Source organism: Schistocerca serialis, chromosome 7, assembly GCF_023864345.2.
Source record: "Schistocerca serialis cubense isolate TAMUIC-IGC-003099 chromosome 7, iqSchSeri2.2, whole genome shotgun sequence".
Classification (NCBI taxonomy): domain Eukaryota; kingdom Metazoa; phylum Arthropoda; class Insecta; order Orthoptera; family Acrididae; genus Schistocerca; species Schistocerca serialis.
The window spans coordinates 309723522-309743825 of record NC_064644.1 but is presented as its reverse complement, the minus strand read 5'-3'; the positions used below and the strand labels follow the sequence as shown (position 1 = coordinate 309743825).

The 20304-nt window shown below is 41.4% G+C and overlaps 1 protein-coding gene across 1 annotated transcript in view; it reads left to right on the top strand.

The window, feature by feature from the left end:
- The window catches only part of LOC126412762 (protein YIPF1), a 28578-nt gene extending 12750 nt beyond the window's left edge, over nucleotides 1-15828 (top strand). Inside the window, exon 2 of the mRNA XM_050082515.1 lies at nucleotides 15113-15828. Coding sequence (XP_049938472.1) covers nucleotides 15113-15593 — 481 coding nt within the window. The 3' untranslated portion in view covers nucleotides 15594-15828. The remainder of the gene's footprint in view (nucleotides 1-15112) is intronic.
- Nucleotides 15829-20304: the final 4476 nt, after the last annotated feature.

Genomic DNA, 20304 nt, shown 5'->3' with positions numbered 1-20304 from the left:
AGTCATGCATAGTCTCAAGAGGGATCATTGAATAGCTGAACATAACTGCCTGTATCACTAACTTCAGTTTCCTACAGAATTGTGCAATGCATTGTGCACTCCTTGATTATGACAAGTTTTGAAGAATGAAAATCTCCTCTGTAAAATGACAACATTAATCCTATAAACAGAGAGCTTGCAAAACTCAACTTGTTCTGTTCATCCTTCAGATTCAGAGCATCATAGACAACAGCTCCCCAGGTTGAATTTCGGAAGGCATTTAGTTCAGTCCCCCCACTAGCATTTACTAAACAAAGTACAAGCTTTTAAGTATGGGATAATATTTTTGATTGAATTCGGAACTTCCTTGATGAAAGAGCTCTCAACACATTATTCTTGAAAGGACGAAATGAACAGATGTAAAAGCAACCTTGGGAGTACTCCAGAATAGTTGTATAGGGCTGTTACTGTTTACAGTGTGTGTAAATGGCATAGCATATAATGTCAGAAGCTCCATGAGGCTGCATACGAACAATACTGTTGTCTGTAGGAAGATTTTAATGCTGAACGACTAGTGAAATGCAGGAAGACCTGCGGTCAATCGATGATTGATTTTGGGATGGCTGTTGAACATAAATAAGTTTAACTTGTTGCACATAAATAGGCAGAGATATAAATCAGTGTTTGATTACACGGTTGGTGAGGCATCGCTGAAACCAGAAACAATTATAAAATAATGAAGAGTATGAGGAGTAACTGTCTGGAGTCATGGTGGCTGGCCAATTGATCAAGAGCATCAACGGTGAGTCACCAGAAAACAGCAGGTGGAAAACACAAGAGAACAACAGACAACAGATCACACTCCTGAATAACAAGCCTAAAGGGTAAACCAAGATAGAATACTAAGACGTAGTTAATTCAGAACCAAGACAATAATGTGTAGTGAAATCCATATGGTAATACAACGAAATCACAACTAATTGAAGGAGCAGCAACACTCCTGGCTTTAGAGGGTGGTCACGAGTCCTGATAGGCTGGCCAGACAGATGTGGCTCAACACAGCACTTACCTCGGTGCCCGGAGCACTCGCAATTGCAGCAGCTCCACCAAACAGCTATGATTGATGTCCATACTATCTGGTGGGTCTTCAAATGCGCAAAGCCAGGATACCAGATCCCTTGTCCCTGCAATGAGTATGTATGATCAGAGGCACCCTGGACAATGCTGCAGAAAGCGAACCGGTGGCATAGGTTGAGACCCGGCATAGGAGCTCACCAGCGGGGAGGAATACTGTGGGGCACCTGACAGCATGAGCGTGGGCAGCGACAGCCGAGAGGATGGAGGTCCCACTGAAACCTCCACTTCCATATCTGTGTCCTTGGGAACAGCTTCTAGGCATGGCAGTTCGCGCCAACCCCTTGGAATGTCCATTGTAAGATGCTGCCGGAGAGCAGAAACCAACTTGGATGGTACCCACGAGGGTTTCATGGCATTTGAGCATGCCTACACAGGTGCGCCTGGCAGACACTGCATGGTGGGCCAGATCTGGGGTTCCGTCGGCTCTGGGGCAGGAGGTGGAGGGCAGTGCGTCACTGCCACCCATGGAGGTGCTCCACTGGGTTGCAGTCGATGACATGTCTGGACTGATAAGTGCTGAGGAACAGTGTGAAGCAGCCATGGTGGTGGATGTACCCACTACTTTCAGCATGAGTTGCTTAAAAGTATGCATCATACTGAGCGCTTTGCCGTAGGAGGAGGGTGAAATGCTGAACTAAACAGATGCTTGATGCCATTGGAGATGCAGAACTGTTTGAAAACTGTCACTGTGAATTGGCCCCACTTATCCAAAACGATGGTGTGGGGAAGCCTGTCGTTGGCAAGAATCTGGAATGACATTGAGCCATGTAGAGCCCAGAAACGGGTCAGAAAAGTCCAGATAAATGCGATCTGAGGGTCAACAGGCATTGGGCCAGGGTGCAGAAGACTGGGGTGGAGCTGCCTGGTGCCGGGCGCAAGCAGAACAGCTGCAGTCCATTTCTTCTAAATCTTTGTTCATTCCTAGCAGTAGGCATGGCATCTCACTAAGTTTTTCATCTGCAACACGCCCCAATGCCCATGATGAAGGAAGTGCAGAACATGGGGGTGTAGGGTAGATAGGATGATGAAACGGTGAGTACCCACCTTTGCGTCAAACAGGAGAACATGGGAGATGATGGACAAATGGTGGGAGGGGCGAGCCCAGGCCCAACACTTGGGATCGGCAGACTTTGAAAGACAAGTAGATCAATCATGGAGCACATAGTGCTTGATACGTCACTAGATGAGGATGTGGCCTGTGCGTACAGTGATGTAAGTAACCATAATGGGAAACCTGTCCAAGGCATGCCCTTGTTCCTGATTGATTTGAAAACAGGACATTTCCTGTTGGCCAAAAGCCAGGTCAGGCCTTGAGGGCAAGCAGGAATAGTGTCTGCATTTACGTGTTGTGCTGTGGGCTTGTATTTAATGCTGTAAGTGTAGGAGCTGAGGAAGAGTGCACCATGGTGGAGGCGTTGTTCAGTCCACTCCAGAAGCCAAGAACAGGGCACAAAGAGAGCCACTAGCAGCTTGTGACTGCAAAGAGGGTAACTTGGTCCCAAAAATGCAAAGGTTAAGCTCAAAGATGATCGCCAAAACCACTTTCTCTATCTGTGAGTAGTTCTTTTGAGCAGGTGTTAGGGTTGTGGGACTGAAAGAGATCCCAAAGTACAAGTGCCTGTATTTGTGTAAGTCTAAGGTAGTGTTGGTCTCCATAATATTTTGGAATTCTTCATCCAGGGGGACCTGTGAATATGCATCAGCAAAGTCTATCTTAGAGAAATATTCACATCCAAAAAGCTTTGTGAGGTGGTCTCTGGATGTGGGGTGGGGTAGGATTCCAATTATGCACAGGCACTGATGTTGATTTAAAATTTCTACATAGCTGGAGAGAGCCATCGAGTTACTTGACCACCAACAGAAGTGCTACCCAGGAGAGATGTGGTCCAGGCATTAGATTTGACAGATTCAATTAGTCCAGCTGTGTGGAGACACCTGTAAAGAGATAGTAAAAATACAGTAAGAGGACGTGCATGGCAAAAATGAAGCATAGCATCATCGATGTAAGAAGACTTGGGCCTGGAAAACTGCGGCACAGCCCAGATCGGGTTGAGATAGAGGCATGAAAGCATTACAGACACCAAAAATGTTGCCAGCTGAGTGACTGTTGTCAACAAACAGAGTTATCAGCCGGACGACTTGTTTGTATGTAGCTTGGACTGTAAATTTACCCCGGAGAGGAATCGAACTGTCACCGTAGGCAACCAATGTATGAGATGGCAGGCCCAAGTCAGGGGAACCAAGATGAGCGTATGCATGGAGATTGATGAGAGAAACAGTAGCTCCTGCATCCACATGGAAGAGTGTGTTCTGGGGTGCAGTTGTGAGGGTGATAAACAACTTGGAGGTGGAAGGATGACCCTGAGAAACAACTGCCTGAAATTCATGCACCATCTCATGTGATGCATGTGGGGGGGTGGCATCCGACTGAGTCAGTGGTTGACAACAAACAATGTGATGATGCCCCCCATCCTTCCCACAATAGGTAGTGCAGCGATCCAGTCATCCGTCATGTGGTTGTGCCATGAAGCAGTCAAGGCACGACAGGAGATCCTGCTGCTTGTGTTGATGGGGTGTGACAGGCTGTTCAGGAGCTGTGGAAATGTCTGAAAACAATGAATCAAGACAACGCTGCTAGAAAAAAGACTTATGAGAATTCCACTCCTGAGGCAGCAGCTCGACCACTGTTATGCGAGGTTGAGCCATGAGGCGTTTGTTTGCAGCCAGTGCAATCTCAAAACAGTGCCAGATTTTCAATGTATAGTCTAAGAAAGGGTTGTCCAGTTTGAGGGGTGCAGTATGAACTTCTAGATCAGGAGCCAAGATGTGTTTGTACAAGTAAAATCCAACGTCGACTCAATCCTTGCAAATTCATCAGCCACAAGCTGTACAACTAACCAGGCTGCTTGTGGCATTGATAGAAATCGAGGCCCAATGACCACATGGAATCATTGGATAGCAATGAATACATCTCCTCGAACATGAGCAGAGCTTGATTTGAGAGTGGAGCCAAGCTTCTTTGCAAGAAAAACCTCTCCAGTCAAGCCCAAGAAAGGAAGAGCAATTGTTGGAGACTGTCCTTCGAAACAGGTAGTGTTTCAGCCACTGCAAATACATGTCCCAATACTCTTTTGTATCGTTAAATGACTGAAATAAGGGTGAGTTGCACTCCCCGTGGGAATTGTCCACTGCCTGGATGGGTTGGGAACCCTGAACCTGAACCTGTAAGTGATCCGAAAAAAATTGAAACTGTTGCTGCTGCTTCTGGAACAGCTGTAGCAGCAGCTGCTGCTGCTGCTGCTGCTGTTCGGCAAGTTGCATAAGCTTGGCATCCGTGGAACGCCTGTATCATTTTATAGTGATTGGAATTTGGCAAGTCCAGGAATGACTTGAGAATCAGCGAGTCACCAGAGAACAACAGGTGGACAACACTAGAGAACAACAGACAGCAGATATGGCATAGCAGCATAACAAGTCCAAAGGGCAAACCAAGATTTAATACTAGGATATAGCGATTTCAGGACCAAGACGACGACATGTAGCAAGATCTGTTTGGTAATGCAGAGAAATTGCAATTAACCGATGGAACAGCCATGCTGCTGGCTTTTAAGGCTGGCTGGACAGGCACAGCATGCAGCAGCACTTATATCGCAGCATTGTCTCCTAACAGCTGGCATCAATGTCCATGCCATTCAGCAGGTTTTCAGATGGGGGCTAGGATATGAGAGAATCCACAAATAAATCGAGTTGTAGAAAAAGCAGTCACAGTGAGATTTATTGGAAATACCATAACCAAATGTATTCATTCACAAAAGATGTATCAAAAAATATACTTGATTGACCAATTCTTGCTTATTACTTGCCAGTATGTGATCTATCCTAGTTTGAATTAATAGAACAGATAGAGAGAGAAAATGCAATGAAGAATGGCATGTTTGGTCATGAGTTTCTGTAGTAAGTATGGGAGTGTTATGGACATGCTCAGCAAACTCCAGTAATAGAGCTACAAGAGTAAATTGTACTTCATAGAGAGGTTTATTATCCAAATTCTGAAAGAATTCCAAGAAGAGTTGGGCAACTTATTACTTCCTCTCAGATATTTCTCGTGAAATTACCATGAAGAGGAAAGAGGAGGAATTAGAGCTTGTATGGAGGCTTGTCAATAGTTCCCCTACCCGTACATATTTGCAGGTGGAATAGGAAAGGTTGGAAATGTTTGTGGTACTGCTACTCAGTATGAGGTGTGGCATGTCTCCAGTCACATAGATTCTACATGCTAAAATTGTTTGGTTGCCACTTCCGTGAATGATTTTAGAAATCCCTCTGGATTGTTATCTATTCCTTTTGCCTCATATGATAGCAAGTTTTCCATAACTATTTCAAACTCCGACTCTTACCACTAGAACTCCTATGTCTTCCCTTTCTACACGAATCTCTTCTAGCACATTATTATATTGTTTCTCCCCTTTGTACAGACCGCTCAGTGTTTTATATGCTCTTTTCACTGCATGTAATAGGGGAATTTTCCTTGCATTTTTAATAATGGCACTTTTGCTTTTAAATTACCTGGAAGTTATTTTGACTTTACTATATCCTGAATCTTTCTTCCTGAAGACCGTTTCCTTTTAGATTTCTTCTAATTTTTCCTGCAGCTGTTGAGCTTTAGCTTTTTGCACTTTCTTTTGATTTCATTCCTCAGTAACTTATTTAGCTGTATCACTTTTTTTTCCTGGTAATTTTAATATATCCTTCCTTTTTTGATCATTTGATGTATTTCTTCAGCTATATGCAATTTGTTCACAGTACCTATCTTATACTTAGTATATTTGTCTGTGCAACTTCTACGGTTTGCCTATTCAGTGATATCCTTTCCTCCTCAACTGAAGTATCTAATGTGGTATTCAGTATCACAGTAGCTTCAGATTCAGAGAACTTCGATCACAAGTTGTCATTCCTCAGCCCTTCTGTAATCCATTGCCTTTGTACATCGATTCTTCTTAGTAGTTCTCTTAAAAGTGATTGAAATCTCCCTTAATTTCCCTTGCATACTCTCTTTATCATTTTGCTGAGCCCACATTCTCATGCCCTCAGCGTTGCGTTCACTCGACCCAGTGCACCACTGTGGCGTTCGCCTAGTGACAGGAACTTATGAGTCCGGTGACCAGTGTCCTGATGCAGGCCGGAATCCCTCCATCAAAGGTTAGCATGCACAACTGCTCACCAGTTACATTGCACACATTTGTAGTTCTCCTGTGCATCCGAATTACCATCCCCTTTTCCCAACCATGGCAGTTCATCTCCTGCATCGGCGGCCTTGGTCAGGGCTTACAATTGCGGTTCGCGTCCGGTCCCTTCTGTCGGAACTGGAGTCCTTCCCGTTACCACCTCTCCTCTAGGTCCATTCATATACACCTCCATGGTGTACACCTAAGCCGCAGATTCTTCTGGACCTCTCACAAGGTCCTAAGGACTCCGTTAACCCTACGGCTCTCCGCTATCACTTACTCTCGACATGTACCAGGGCCATGAAGTGGATTGCACCGATAGCTCGATGGCTGATGGTCTCCTAGGCTTTGCGTATGTTCATGGAGGACACATTGAACAGCACCCTTGCCAGATGGCTGCACATCCGCTCATGCCCTGCTGAGTCATTTCTCCCATGTTCTGACTCCTTGAGTAGCATGCAGGCTATCGACCAGTGCTACCCTCGCCATCCTTTGGTGGCGTCCATTCAGGAGTCCATCTATGCCCTGGAACGGTCCCGTCATTCAGTGGTGGTTGTGTGGACCCCAGGACACATTGGAATCCCAGGCAACGAACTTGCCAACCGTCTGGCCAAACAGGCTATGCGGAAACTGCTTCTGGAGATGGGCATCTCCAAAACTGACCTGCGTTCTGTCTTGCACCGCGGTGCAGGGTTTTTCGGCTTTGGGAGATGGAATGACATAACTGCGTGTCATTAAGGAGACTACGAATGTGTGGAAGTCTTCCATGCAGTCCTCTCTCAGGGAATCAGTTGTCCTCTGCCGGCTCCACATCGGCCATACGTGGCTAATGCATGGTTACCTGTTCCATCGCGAGGACCCACCTTGGTGTCACTGTGGCTCACAAATGATGGTCGTCCACCTCTTGCTGGACTGCCCACTTTTAGACGCTCTGCAGTGGACTTTCAATTTTCCTAGCACCCTACCTTTGGTGCTGGGTAGCAGTGCCTCAACAGCAGCTTTAGCTTTACGTTTTATCCGTGAGGGTGAGTTTTATCATTTGATCTACGTTTTAGCTCATGTCCTTTGTCCCTCTGTGTCCTCCACCCTAGTGCTTTTAAGGTGGAGGTTTTAATGTGTTGCAGAGTGGCAGGCTTCTCCTTTTTATTCTCATGGTCAGCCAGCCATGGTAATCTTCTCTCTTGTTTTGATCTCTTCTACATGTTCCTTGTGTCTCTCTGTGATTTTCTTGTCTGATTTTGTCCATTTTAGTGTTTGTTGCCCTTCTGTCATTCTTGTGGGTTTCTCCTTTCCTCCAGCTGTGTTTTGTATGTCTTGCTTATTATACTCCCACCCTTGTGGAGTTATTTTAATCGGAACGAGGGACCGATGACCAAGCAGTTTGCCCCCCCCCCCCCCCCCCCCCTCTTTTAAACCAACCAACCACATCCTCATGTAACTCCCCTTTGTACTCCTTCCTCTACTATAAGAGTTCCAGTACCCATTATTATTAGATTCTGAATCTCCATTTACAACCCATATTACCCCATATAGTTCCCTCAAAGCTACTCCCTATCTTATCATCTTTTGTTTGTGACTTTGGCGTGTATGTCTTAACTATTTTATTCCCAGTTGTTTGATTTTGATTCTCATGAGAATAATAGTATTACTTTCTGAACTGTTCATAGTAACTCACGCTTTGCATTATGTTCCCATTCATAACAAATCCTACTGCAGTTATACCATTTTTTGACACTGCTGCTGTTACTTTATATTCACCTCACTATGCCATTTTCTGACACTGCATATGTTACTCAGAATTCACCTGACTGGATGTGTTAATCTTCTTGCCATTTCACTTCACTGGCTCCTACAACATCTTTATTGAGTTTTTGAATTTCCTTTTTTAGATTTCCTAGCACCCGTGCATGTTCAGATTCCTGACATTCCATCCTTTGACCCATAGAATGTTACCCTTCCATTGATTATTCTTCAGTCTTTTCCTCTTGGTCAATCCCACACCTTGGGCAGTCTCCCCTTGGAGATCTGAATGGGGGGCTAATCTGGAATCTTATATCCTCTGGATGCATGTAATGTGTCTTTAATATATTAATTCTGTTTGCGGCACACTCATTTCTTTTAATCATTATGATTCTCCCACCTGTGTGAGCATTTTCCAACCCAAAGGGTGAAGGGTGCCTCGAACCCCTGTCCATGGTGCGTTTTCTGTCAAGAGAAACCATATGTTCCATTGAAGTTTTACGTGGTGTTTTTATTGGTATTTTCCATCTGTAGGTGTCCTTTGTTTTGTGTTTTGTTTACAACATATCATCAGTATTTTTAGGGGAAAAGGCACCCCATACAAAATTATTTCTTGGTTTCTACAAGTTCATATTTTTATTCATTTTTCATCTATTTTAATATTTTTTATTTTTTTCAGTGAATGTGCATTTTTAATTGTTCTTTAGATTTTGCTGAAATTCAGAGTTTTTTTGCCCACTCAAAACCCCCATCTCCTTTGGAGATTCCGATGATTTGTTTTGGTTGGTTGATTTGGGGGAGGGAACCAAACAGCAAGGTCATCAGTCTTTGTGTTTTGGTAAGTTAATTAGTTGCATGTTTCAGGAATCATAATTGTGGGCTCTAGCTTTGTTTTGAAATATGTCAGTTTTTCAGTACATTTCCTGCAAAAAATATGGTAACCTGGTGACCTTTTAGATGATTTCTTGAGGGTGTTTTTACATGCATACATACATACAGTGCTTTTAAATTCTTCTATGGAGTAATGTTCACACTTCATTTGTGATGTCATGCATTGGTCATTTTCTGAGTTTCATATCTCTGTCGTGTTGAAGACATTGTTGATCTATTAGTGGGATATCAGATCATTCACTCACCATGAAATGCTAAGGTTCCATTGTTTGATATTGTGTGTGGGTTTGCACCCGATATCGGGCTCAAACGTTTCAGCATTTGTGTTCAGCTGTGGGTTTCCCTTGTTGCATTGATTTAAATCCACTGACAAACTAAAAGGTACTTGTACTCTGCCCTGATGTCAAGTTGATCTCATGTGGGAAGACCAGCTAACACTTGAAACTTATTCGCAGGTAAAAACTGTGTGCTGATCACAGAAATGAACTTGGAATCTTTGCCTTTTAGGGGCAAGCGCTCTACTGACTGAGCTACCCTGGCATGACTCACAACCCTTCCTCACAGCTTTACTTCCACCACTACCACATTCCTACCTTCCAAACTTCACAGAAGTTCTCCTGTAAAACTCGAGGGCTGGCATTCCTGTAAGAATGAATACCACAGAGACATAGCTTAGCCACAGCCTGAGTGATGTTTCCAGAATGAAATTTTCATTCTGCAACGGAATGTACACTAATATGAAATTTCCTGGCAGATAGAGCACTTATCTGTGAAAGACAAAGATCCCAGGTTCACACCTTGGTCTGGCACACAGTTTTAATATGCCAGGAAGTTTGATATCATCGTATCATCGCACAAGCAGCTGGTGAGTGAAAATTTCATTCTGGAAACATCCCCCCAGGCTGTGGCTAAGCCATGTCTCTGCAATATCTTTCCTACCAGGAATGCTAGTCCTGCAAGTTTAGTAGGAGAACTTCTGTGAAGTTAGGAAGGTAGGAGATTAAGTACTGGCAGAAGTAAAGCTGTGAGGAAGGCTCGTGAGTTATGCTTGGGTTGTTCAGTCGGTACAGCACTTGCCCATGAAAGGCAGAGATCTTAATTCAAGTCTTAGTCCGGCATAGAGTTTTAATCTACCAGGAAGTTTCATATCAGCACACACTCTGCTGCAAAGGGAAAATTTCATTCCACCTTATACTTATTTTTTTTACCACATAAGGCGGAAGGGGTGCTTTGTGTATGTAATTGTTCCAAAAGTCTTATACGGAAGACACATGTAGTTTTACAGTGTCTGCAAATTGTGTCATTTTGACATCATTTTAGTACAGTTTTTAATATTTTTTCAGAAGCCATAATCTGGACATTCCTTAAGAGCCCATATGATTTGAAGTCATGCAGTGTTTCGTACTTAGTATGATTAATTTGTTCTGTTGAATATAGCCACCTCCTTTAGCTATGTTGTGTACTTGTTCTTTTTCCGTATCCTACAAAATAAATAAAGTAATTATCCAGCTGAAGTGAGCATTAAGAATAGTGTATAAAGTTGTGTATCTTGCACAGGTGTCTAAGGATTTTGGAATCCTTGCACTAGCTTCCCAGTACATTTAATCTTTAATGGTTTTTGTTTGCTGCAGTAAAAATACGTTTCAGCCCAACTGTGATGTACACGTCCTAATACAAGACAGAAAAATAATTTTTATGTAGAAGTTACCTCCTTGTTTAGGGGCCATAGTGGAGTTATGTGCTATGGTAAAAATGTATTCAACAAGCTCCCATCTAATATAAAGCTAGAAATTAGGGAGTCCAATCAATTCAAAAGAAATTTGAAAATGTACCTTAGTAGCAACTCATATATCTAGATTCAGACAGTGGAAAGTTATGTTAGGTATGAGGGTCATCCAAAAAATAAAGACCTTTTAGTAATACAAAATGAGAAACACAATATTTATTGGAAAAAGCCATCCTTCGCTTCTCTATGTACGCACCTTTTTGTTGTATCTGGTCAGTAGCTTCCACAATCCTATGCTATACTCTTCTGCTGCCAGTTTATTAAGCCAAGTGGTTGTAGAGCGGGCCCAGCATTGACATTCTTGACCCAATATGGAGTCACCTTTCTTGATCGGATTGTGACGTGATGGGATCTGGCTGTCTGATATCTCCCCAGAGAGCAAGCGCCAGCCACTTGAGTTGTGTGATTTTTTGAAGAAAAAAAAAAAAAAGATAAAATTCAAAGGTGTTCTATTGGTCACTTCCGATGGATTTTGTTTGAATGCAGTGACCACCTCGCTTAGCTAACGGGTGGTAGAACTTTGTAAGTCGGAAGCTCATGACTAGATGCAACTTATATTTAAATGTAGGAGGTGATTATTTAGAGAAGTGTAAGAAGCTTCATGTATGTAACAGAATTGATTTTTCCCAATAAATATTGAGTTCTTCGTTTTATATGACTAAATAGTATTTGTTTTCTGGATGACCCTTGTACAAGGCAAGTAACAGAATTCATTGTAAAGTTACGTGACATGTCATAGTGTATTGTAAGCAGACATCTGTTAGCTATTTAATATAACTGAGGAAACAGTAGATTTTTTTCAGAGTAGCAGCTTTATTTCTAATTTACTTGGTAATATTTATTTGGCATAATCACAAAAATATTGCCAAACAGTATAGTGATAGTTTATTGTCAATGCAGTGTGCAGCTTTAGTTGTAAGAGTTGCTTATATATACCTTAACTTGTTTCATGTCACTGAAGTTTCACCTTCTCAATGGTACCTGTAGAACATAATGAATGAATGATTCTGTAAATAGACTGAATGAAGTTTGAATAGAACACTAAAGACAAGAAATGGAAAGTATACTTTATGTGGTGGTGTTTTAAATGGTACCATATGGTGCCTATTGCATATATCTGTAACCCACTAGTAGACATTAATATGGCATGTATCCAACCTTTGCCTTTGTAATCTCTTGGACTCTGCTGGGGACACTTTTAATGAGCTATTCGTCCTCATGAATCAGAATCATAGGAGGTTGTAATGCCGGGGTGTGGAGTGAAATCAAAGTTCTGTCTCACCCCAAAGGTGTTCGTTGGGTTCAGGTCAGGACTCTGGGCAGGGCAGACCATTTCAGGAATGTTTCTGTCCACAAACCTTACCCCACAGATGCTGCTACATGAAATGGTGCATTGTCAAGCTGATACAGTCAGTCATTGTCTCTGAGCTGTTCCTCTAATGTGCATTGTATGCGGTGCTGTCAAATGTGTTCATATGCTTCCTCATTTAGCAGTTTCTTAAGAGCAATAAGGGGATCAAAACGTGACTACAAAAAACACCCCCATACCACCTCCTCCAAACTTCACTGTTGGCACTACACGTGATGGCAGATAATGTTGAACAAACTTTTGCCAAACCTAAACCCTTCCCTCAGATTGCAACAGGATATAGTGTGACACACCACACCAAATGATACCTTTACACTACCTGAAGTGTCACTTTGCATTGACTGCAGAAATGTATGGCTTATATGGAGCTGCTCGACAACTATACCCCATTTTTATTAACTTCCTATGCACAGTTGTTGTGCTAGCTGGACTATAGGTAGCACTGTGGAACTCATGAGTGATTCTTTCCATTGATTTCATGCAATTTTTTACAAGCACCCTCCACAGTGCTAGATGTCGCCTTCCATCAGTATGTGATCTCAGCCTGGTTTTGGCTTAGTTGTGATTGTTCCTTCACATTTCCACTACACAATCACATCAGCCACAGTCAACTTGGGCAGATTTACAAGGGTTGAAACGTCCCTGATGCATTTGTTACTAAGTGGCATCTGATGACTAGTCCACTTTTGAATCAAAGAGCTCCCCTGATTGAACCATTTTGCTGTTACTGTTTCTCTACTGACAACACAATACTCACTTTTTATACTGGCAGTTCCACCTCTTATAACATCTAGCGATCAGTTCTGCTTTACGTACTCATGAAAGCCACACGTGAACCTAGCTGTTACAAAGACAAAAAGATACTTTGAAGTTAAAGGCAATAAACACAGTAAAAAGCTGTTTACTATTTATTTCCACACATAAACTTGTAAAAAAGCTAGCCTATGCACAGTGTATGAAATTAATACTGCAGCTGTGGCAAGTGGTGCTGTTAATAACTAATGCTGATACCAAAATGTGCTGCTATACTATATTTAGTGCTTATAGTGACCAGTACGAAGGCAACACAGTGTAAGGAAACTATTCTAGACGAATTATCATTTAACTCACTATTAAAGTGAATATATTTTGTCACAAAGTTACATGTGAGGGTGAGGACACAAACCTTGTGTTCTTAAACACTGACACATGGTGTCCAATTGTACTGACACCTGTGCATCCAGGGAAAGTGGTCTGCCTCTGTTTCAATATTCCTTGTATATAACAGTGTGCGTGGCGGAGGAAATTCACATGTAGGAATTATATCAGTATTTCAGGTGCTTGTGGCTGAAGCATAAATGTTATCTACAACTACATCAATGTTCTGAAAGCCACAGTACACTTGTTGACATGTGATACTATGTACTTTTACAATTTGCACTTGTTGACATGTGATACTATGTACTTTTACAATTTGCACCCTATCTAATTACAGTTGTGGTTGGAGCAAGTAGAGAACATTGATTAATGGTGTTTAGTGTATCCAATGCAGTTTGAAGAATCATAAGGATCACATGAAAGCATAAGAAAGATTCTCTCTCCAGGAGGATAACAATACATGACATACGGTATTGGCATTATGGTTGTCCTTTGGATAAATAATTTTGCTGTAGATCACTTAAGGACATCCTTTGGGTTCCAGAGTCATCAAGTGCAGAACCTAGAACACAAAATTTCATTCAGGGAACTCTGTATTCTGTGTCTGATAATTGCAGTAGCCAAAACACATCTTATGGAGAAAATATCCTTAAGTGATTGAAATACAAACTGATTTATTTGAAGAGTGAAATGACCGAAGTCCCATACCTGGAATTTGTTCTTTTATAAATAAATATAATTACCCTTTAAGCTGTCTTCAAGTTAAATGATAAAATTAGCCATCGTGATGTGCATGTCAGCTATCATTTTGTAAATCTAAATTGGAATTTCGTTAATGTACAGTATTCTTGATAACAGAAACTCTTCCAGAAAGTTACTGCAATTGCAGTACATCTGTACTAACTTGTTTGTTTACTGTCTGTCAGTAATAATTTTCAGATGATCAGAAGTAAGTGTCTACAGTCATCCTTTGTTTTCAGAATTACCGAAAGAAACTATCATCACTTTTTTACTTGTCCACCTCAAATATACAAGACTTCACATGCATTTTTCACATCTTATAACAGGATTTCTGCATGCAGAATAGAAGCCTTTTACATTGAAAGCTAAGAAAATTTTTTCAAGATAAATGTGGATCTCAGGTGTACTCCTGATACATCCTCATGCATAACTTGAGGATAACTAGCTGGACTTGTGGTTTCAGCGTTTAAAAATAAGTGTGTTATGCAAATTGCTTCTGCTTTTCAATGATGCCATAAAGAGGGAGAGATACAGGTCGTGTTTTGATGCTGTCGTTTTGTGACAGTTGGGTACATGGATTTATTTCTTTGTGATGTAGATAAACCTTTTTCATCTGATCGTGTGAATGGATATGCATGTGAGTTCGTGACATTACTGGTGCTTTCAGTGCCCTCATCACCTCTCGATTATGGAAAATTCTTGTTGAAATACAAACAACGACATGTGAAAAGACAAGCATTCATTGCGTGAACTTAGTTAAATTGGTCATATTTCCATGGGTGGTATTCATGATAAATGTTGCGATGTGTAAGTGTGTCTTGAAACAAAAGTTGTTTGCACTCCCTAAAATATATAGTTATGACTACATGCTAATTTTTAAAGATGTGACTTGTCAATTTATTTGTATGTAATAATACCTGTATAATGTTGGGAAATAGGCTGGCACCTAAAGTTGAATATGCTATAACTTTCTCTGCATGGTGAATGATTATGTTTTCTTATACTATAGTTTATCTATTTTATTTCATCTCTGTGAGTAAACTGTGCCATTCTGTTTGCTTCTTTTCTCTTTGTTGAAGATACTTTAATAGTCTCAATTGTTTGCAGGTATGATTTTCATATGGTAACATATGCGGCAACAGCAGTATTTGGCTACGCATGGGCTGCACCGGCAGCCTTGTGGGCACTTGCACGATGGAGAGGTTCATCAGGTGGAGTTAGCTTCCTTGAATTGACATGTGTATATGGATACTCACTGGCAGTGTTTGTACCACTATCACTGGGCCTGGTAGGGGCAGCAGCATGGCCATGGCTGAGGTGGTCACTGGCGTTGATTGGGGCAGCTTTGTCATCACGAGCCCTGCTGTCAGCAGCGTGGCCAGCATCTGCTGGAACACGACCCCGTGCTCTTCTGCCGGCTCTTGCAGTCGGCCTACATGCTCTTTTAGCTGTAGTATTTGTATTGTGTTTCTTTCATGGATCCCCAACACCTTACACTTCTGCTTCCAGTAATATTTCACCATCCACTGATTCTGTGCCTAAGGCTGTTGAAGGACCTAAACAAGAAACTGCAGCACACTCTGGGTGAGTGCTTTACAACATTAATGTATCTCCTGTTCACGCACTGTATAAGTTACATCTGTGTTTTTGAACACTGGGTATTTTTCCGAGTGAACGCTGGATATTTTTCCGAGGTATGGAGAGTATTGTGTAAGCTGCATTTATGTAAAGTCTTTCTATGTTGTAATGTGTAAGCACAAAATTATTGTCAAATTATGTTCTGTATCAGTATCTGTTGTAAAAAATAAAGAACAAAAGATAAATATTTATGTAATTTAGTAAAGAAAAAACTTGAACTATTGGCAGAGCAATTTGAAGATGGTACCAGACTGAAACGAGCTCATGTGCTGCAAAATGATTGTCATCTGAACTTCTAGCATAAGATATAAGACTGAATAAAAAATATAGATTAGCTGAAAAAATCAACAACCAGTTGCGCAAAAGAAATAATGTGATAATTATTATCTTCTAAAGATCAGCAATAGGTGTCTGAAACCCATAAAGAAATAAAATTTCTTTTGTGCAACTGGTTGCTCATTTTTTCAGCTAATAGACATGCAGTTGCTGAAGATAGATAAAGTACTAAAAAAAATATAGGTATTTGTAGCTTCACAATAGCAACAAAAAGGATCCTTTAACAAGTGAGGCATGGAGTCTAAATTTCATATACTCTTGTTGTAATCATGTCTGCAGAAACAAGAACAAAAAACACTAACTTCACAGTCCAGAATCTTGTGGTACAGATAATGATTAGGCTTTGCCAGATTTTTGGTGTAACTCTGGTACCAGCTAGTCTTAGACAAGTCAGTCACTTCCTTGTTGTCACATAGTATTTTCATAGGATCCTCTGTGGAGTTCAAAGGTATTTCCTTAGGTAATCTTGGAAGTTGTAGAGCTTCCTGATATAAGGTCAGGACCATACATTTTACCTCAGTTGTTAAGACTACTACTGGCTGTCTATTACTATGCCAGTATTTGCTGGTCCTTGAAATTTAAATAGATATCCAGTCATAGTCTTTCTCCAGGCCAATCTTCATCACAGTAACCTATGATGTGGCAGTCCTCCTGTAATTTTTATGATGCTATGCCAGGTGTGATATTTGTGATACTTGCAAAGGATGCAAATTGTAATCCCCATATACTACAAAGTGGGTTCCTGAATGTAACGCTTTCCACCATAAAGATTTGCCGTGTGCAGCAGGAGGCAGCTTGCTTACTTTTCGTATTATAAAGATGACTTGCTGTCATTGTCCCACTCAGTTTCTTCTCTGATGACTGCAGATTTAACATGCATGTAACAAACACTCCACTGCAGAGTGAAAATTTCATTCTGGAAACACGGTGCATTACAGAGTGGAAAATGGAAAAATCTCAACACCACTAAAAATGAGAATTGCAAAATAATTGGATGCCACTTTATTTTCTTTGTTCATAACATTACAAAATCAAGGAAACAATTCTGAGAGCCAGTCTACTATTAATGTTCACAGCAAAGTTTCCAGATACCAATCATTATTTCTCAAGCACTGTAAAAAGTCATAAATAATGCTTCACACAATGTGAAGGTCAGCATAAGATCACACATGTACTTTTTCTTGGGGCAACTTTTAGCAAATTGTTCCATTGTTACACAAAATCACACTTCTTACACTGAATCTGGTGTTGCCTCTCTGAAAACTGATTGTAGACTCTTCCACATGATCCTAAGATTAACGTGACATTGCACATATAAGTCATCCAAGATAGTTTCCAACAAATTGTTCCCTTTTACATGAGATAGTGCCTCATACACGGATTTACATGTTCTCTCTTCAGAAAACAACCATAGACTCTTAGTAAGATATCTTCGGAGACTGGTACCTGACCCACTCAGGACGTGCTTGTGATTGGTTTATGCTGTCCTCCAATAATTATCAATAATAACTGAAATTTGCAGTTAGTTTCAGAGTATAACTTGAGAGTTATTGAAATTATTGTTAACAAATTGTGTGCAGATAACATCAGCAGCCCAGTTGGAAATGTATACTAACATTCAGTCAGTAAATCTAAATAATGAGATACGCTTGTTGATGCCAAGCTTCTTAGGTGAATCCCTGCTTTGTCTAGAGATTCCAGCACAATACAACTTCTACTCACCCAACCGTTCTCATGCTCTAAGATGCATCTGTTGCGTGATGCTATGAGTACACATCTTACTTGCTTATGGCGATTTGAATCATTATATACTGTATGTTAAGGAGAGGATGAGGGAGATTGGAGTTTAATACACTATTGTAATGCCTATGTTTTACAGTGCATGCATGTCCAAAGGAACAGGCACAGTGGCATCTACAGCTGTAGTGAAATGTACTCGCAGTTATGAGTATGGGCAACAATCAGCTGTATAATGTAATGACAATGAAAATTTATGGCGACCTGGGATTCGAACCTGGATTTTCATTGTTGTCTTTCCGTTATACGGTCGATGATGGTCTATAATCGCAGCTGCAAATACATTTCTTGCATTGGGGTTTAATGCCCTGTTGGCATCAAGTTCATTAGAGATGGTGCACAAGCCCAGATTGTTTCACAGATGGGGAGGAAATTGGATGTGCTCTTACAATGAAACTCCACCAATATTTGCCTGGAAATCACGGAAAACCTAAATTAAGATGGCCAGATGTTGATTTGAACCGTTGCCCTCCCGAATGCGACTCCAGTGTGCTAGTCAATGTGCCACCTTGCTTGGTTACTGTACATTAAAGTGAAACAACAAAATATAACAATGTATGGGCGGAAATGTGGAATATACACCACACTCCACTTTAGACAACAGGAGATTCATTTCTGGCCATATTCAGAATTGAGCATACGTTAAACTGCCTGTTGTTTCACAGTAGGATATGTTCTTTACAGCTCCTTGCTCTTATTACATGTTCTTTCCAAAGGAAGCATTCTGGCATTCACCTTATGCAATTTAGGGAAACATCTGCTTTACTTGCAATTTGGTCAGGTAGGTAGACTAGTTTAGACTGCCTTTGCCCAGATTTTGTTTGGCATATTTACTGAATGAAATGTGGTTGGCTGTCAAGGGGGAAATGCTTGAATCCTCCCGTGATTACTTTAGTGGAAGATTACTGAAGAATCTCTCCCAAAGTCTAAGCATATTCCGGTCATATGTAAAGGCTATTAGTGCTGTCAAAGTTAATGCACATACACTCAGGGAATAGAAGAGGACAAAAATTAGGGGTAGCAAAACATAGGCAGAAACGCTGACCTCTGTTTTCAGATGTTCCTATAGAAACAAAAATCCAGGGATATTGCCTTAATTTAATTTTCGAACCACTGTAAAGATGAGTGATACAGGCATTAGTGACAGTGGTGTTGAGAAACAGCTGAAATGACTGAAATTGAAAAAAAGCTACGAGGTCCAATAGAATCCCCATCAGATTCTATATCAGATTTGTGGCAGAGTTATCTCCCTTTTATTTTTTATTTTCTTTCTTTCTTTTCTTTCTTTCTTTTTTTTTACATTTGAAAATGTACACCAAAATTAGTATACTAATCTTCACGCATTGTTCTAAGTGTAATGAACCAAACTGTGCCTATAGCTGCAGCACTAAACTCCAGACATTGACCACTGCAGTCAGTGACCAATGCCAACAAAGCACCTTCTGCCACAAGTTACTTGTGCACTCCAGCCTACTTCCGCAAGGCAACGACTGAGTCCTTTGACATCAACTATCTTTCAAGAAGCTTCCATATGGTGGGGGAATGCAGCAGCGCTACTTCTTCCTCGTGATCTGTCTTCAGACAGCCGTGTTTATGCTCCTTGGAGCCAGTAAGTCACCATCAGACAGCTTGGCTATGTTAGAACATCCACCCTTTGTCAGATGCTGCTGTGAAGACATTGCCGTACCTGTGATGCAGCTGCCGTCATGTTCACTGAGCCTCAAAACCTTAAGTGCTGCCTGACTGCACAGTCTCTTGGTAGCCTTTCTCTTTGCTGCCGCTATGGTTCTAATTGCCAGGATCTTGCTGCCTGTGCATGTTCCGAGGCTTAAACAGAGGTTCTCCTAACTCCATGCTGCTGGAGGCCGTCATTCGTATACACAGTTCTGCAGCCAAAGGTCCAGGGTTTGTCCCTTTCACTTGGTTGTTGCCAGCCGAGCCAAGTCCTGTGACTGCCACTACCTTGCCAGCTGATGTGTCAGCATTGCTGAGTAAGTACTACTGCCTCCTCGCGTGCATACACTGCAGGGCCATCTGCTGCACCTACTTTACCAATGCAGGGGGGGTCAATGCCGTTGATGAGTGCATGGAGATGTAGTTGTTCAAGCTTACTGAAATAAAGAATTGTTATATATACCAACTGTCTTTCTGCAGTCACTCGCTGTGGACACCTGTCTCCCTCGCCAGTCACATGAATCAAGGGTGCCTAGGTGATAATCCCGAATGCCTTGGACAAATGAGAAGAATGGCTCTTTAACCACCCCATATTAGTCATTGCACACCCAACCCACTACATAAGCAAGTTCACGACCTTGACTGTGTTGTGGTTTGCCCTGATTGTATTCAAAGATTGGATGACGTAGCATATACCCCAGTCAGGAAGCAGTAGCCAACCAAGACAGACGCAGCAACAGGGAAGTAACCGCTTTTGTGACATTTACGAGTTCCTAACCTGGAGCGAATTTTATTATATCATCTGTGTGCTTTAATAGTTTAGTTTGAGTTTCTGCGTGTAAGTTTTAATACCT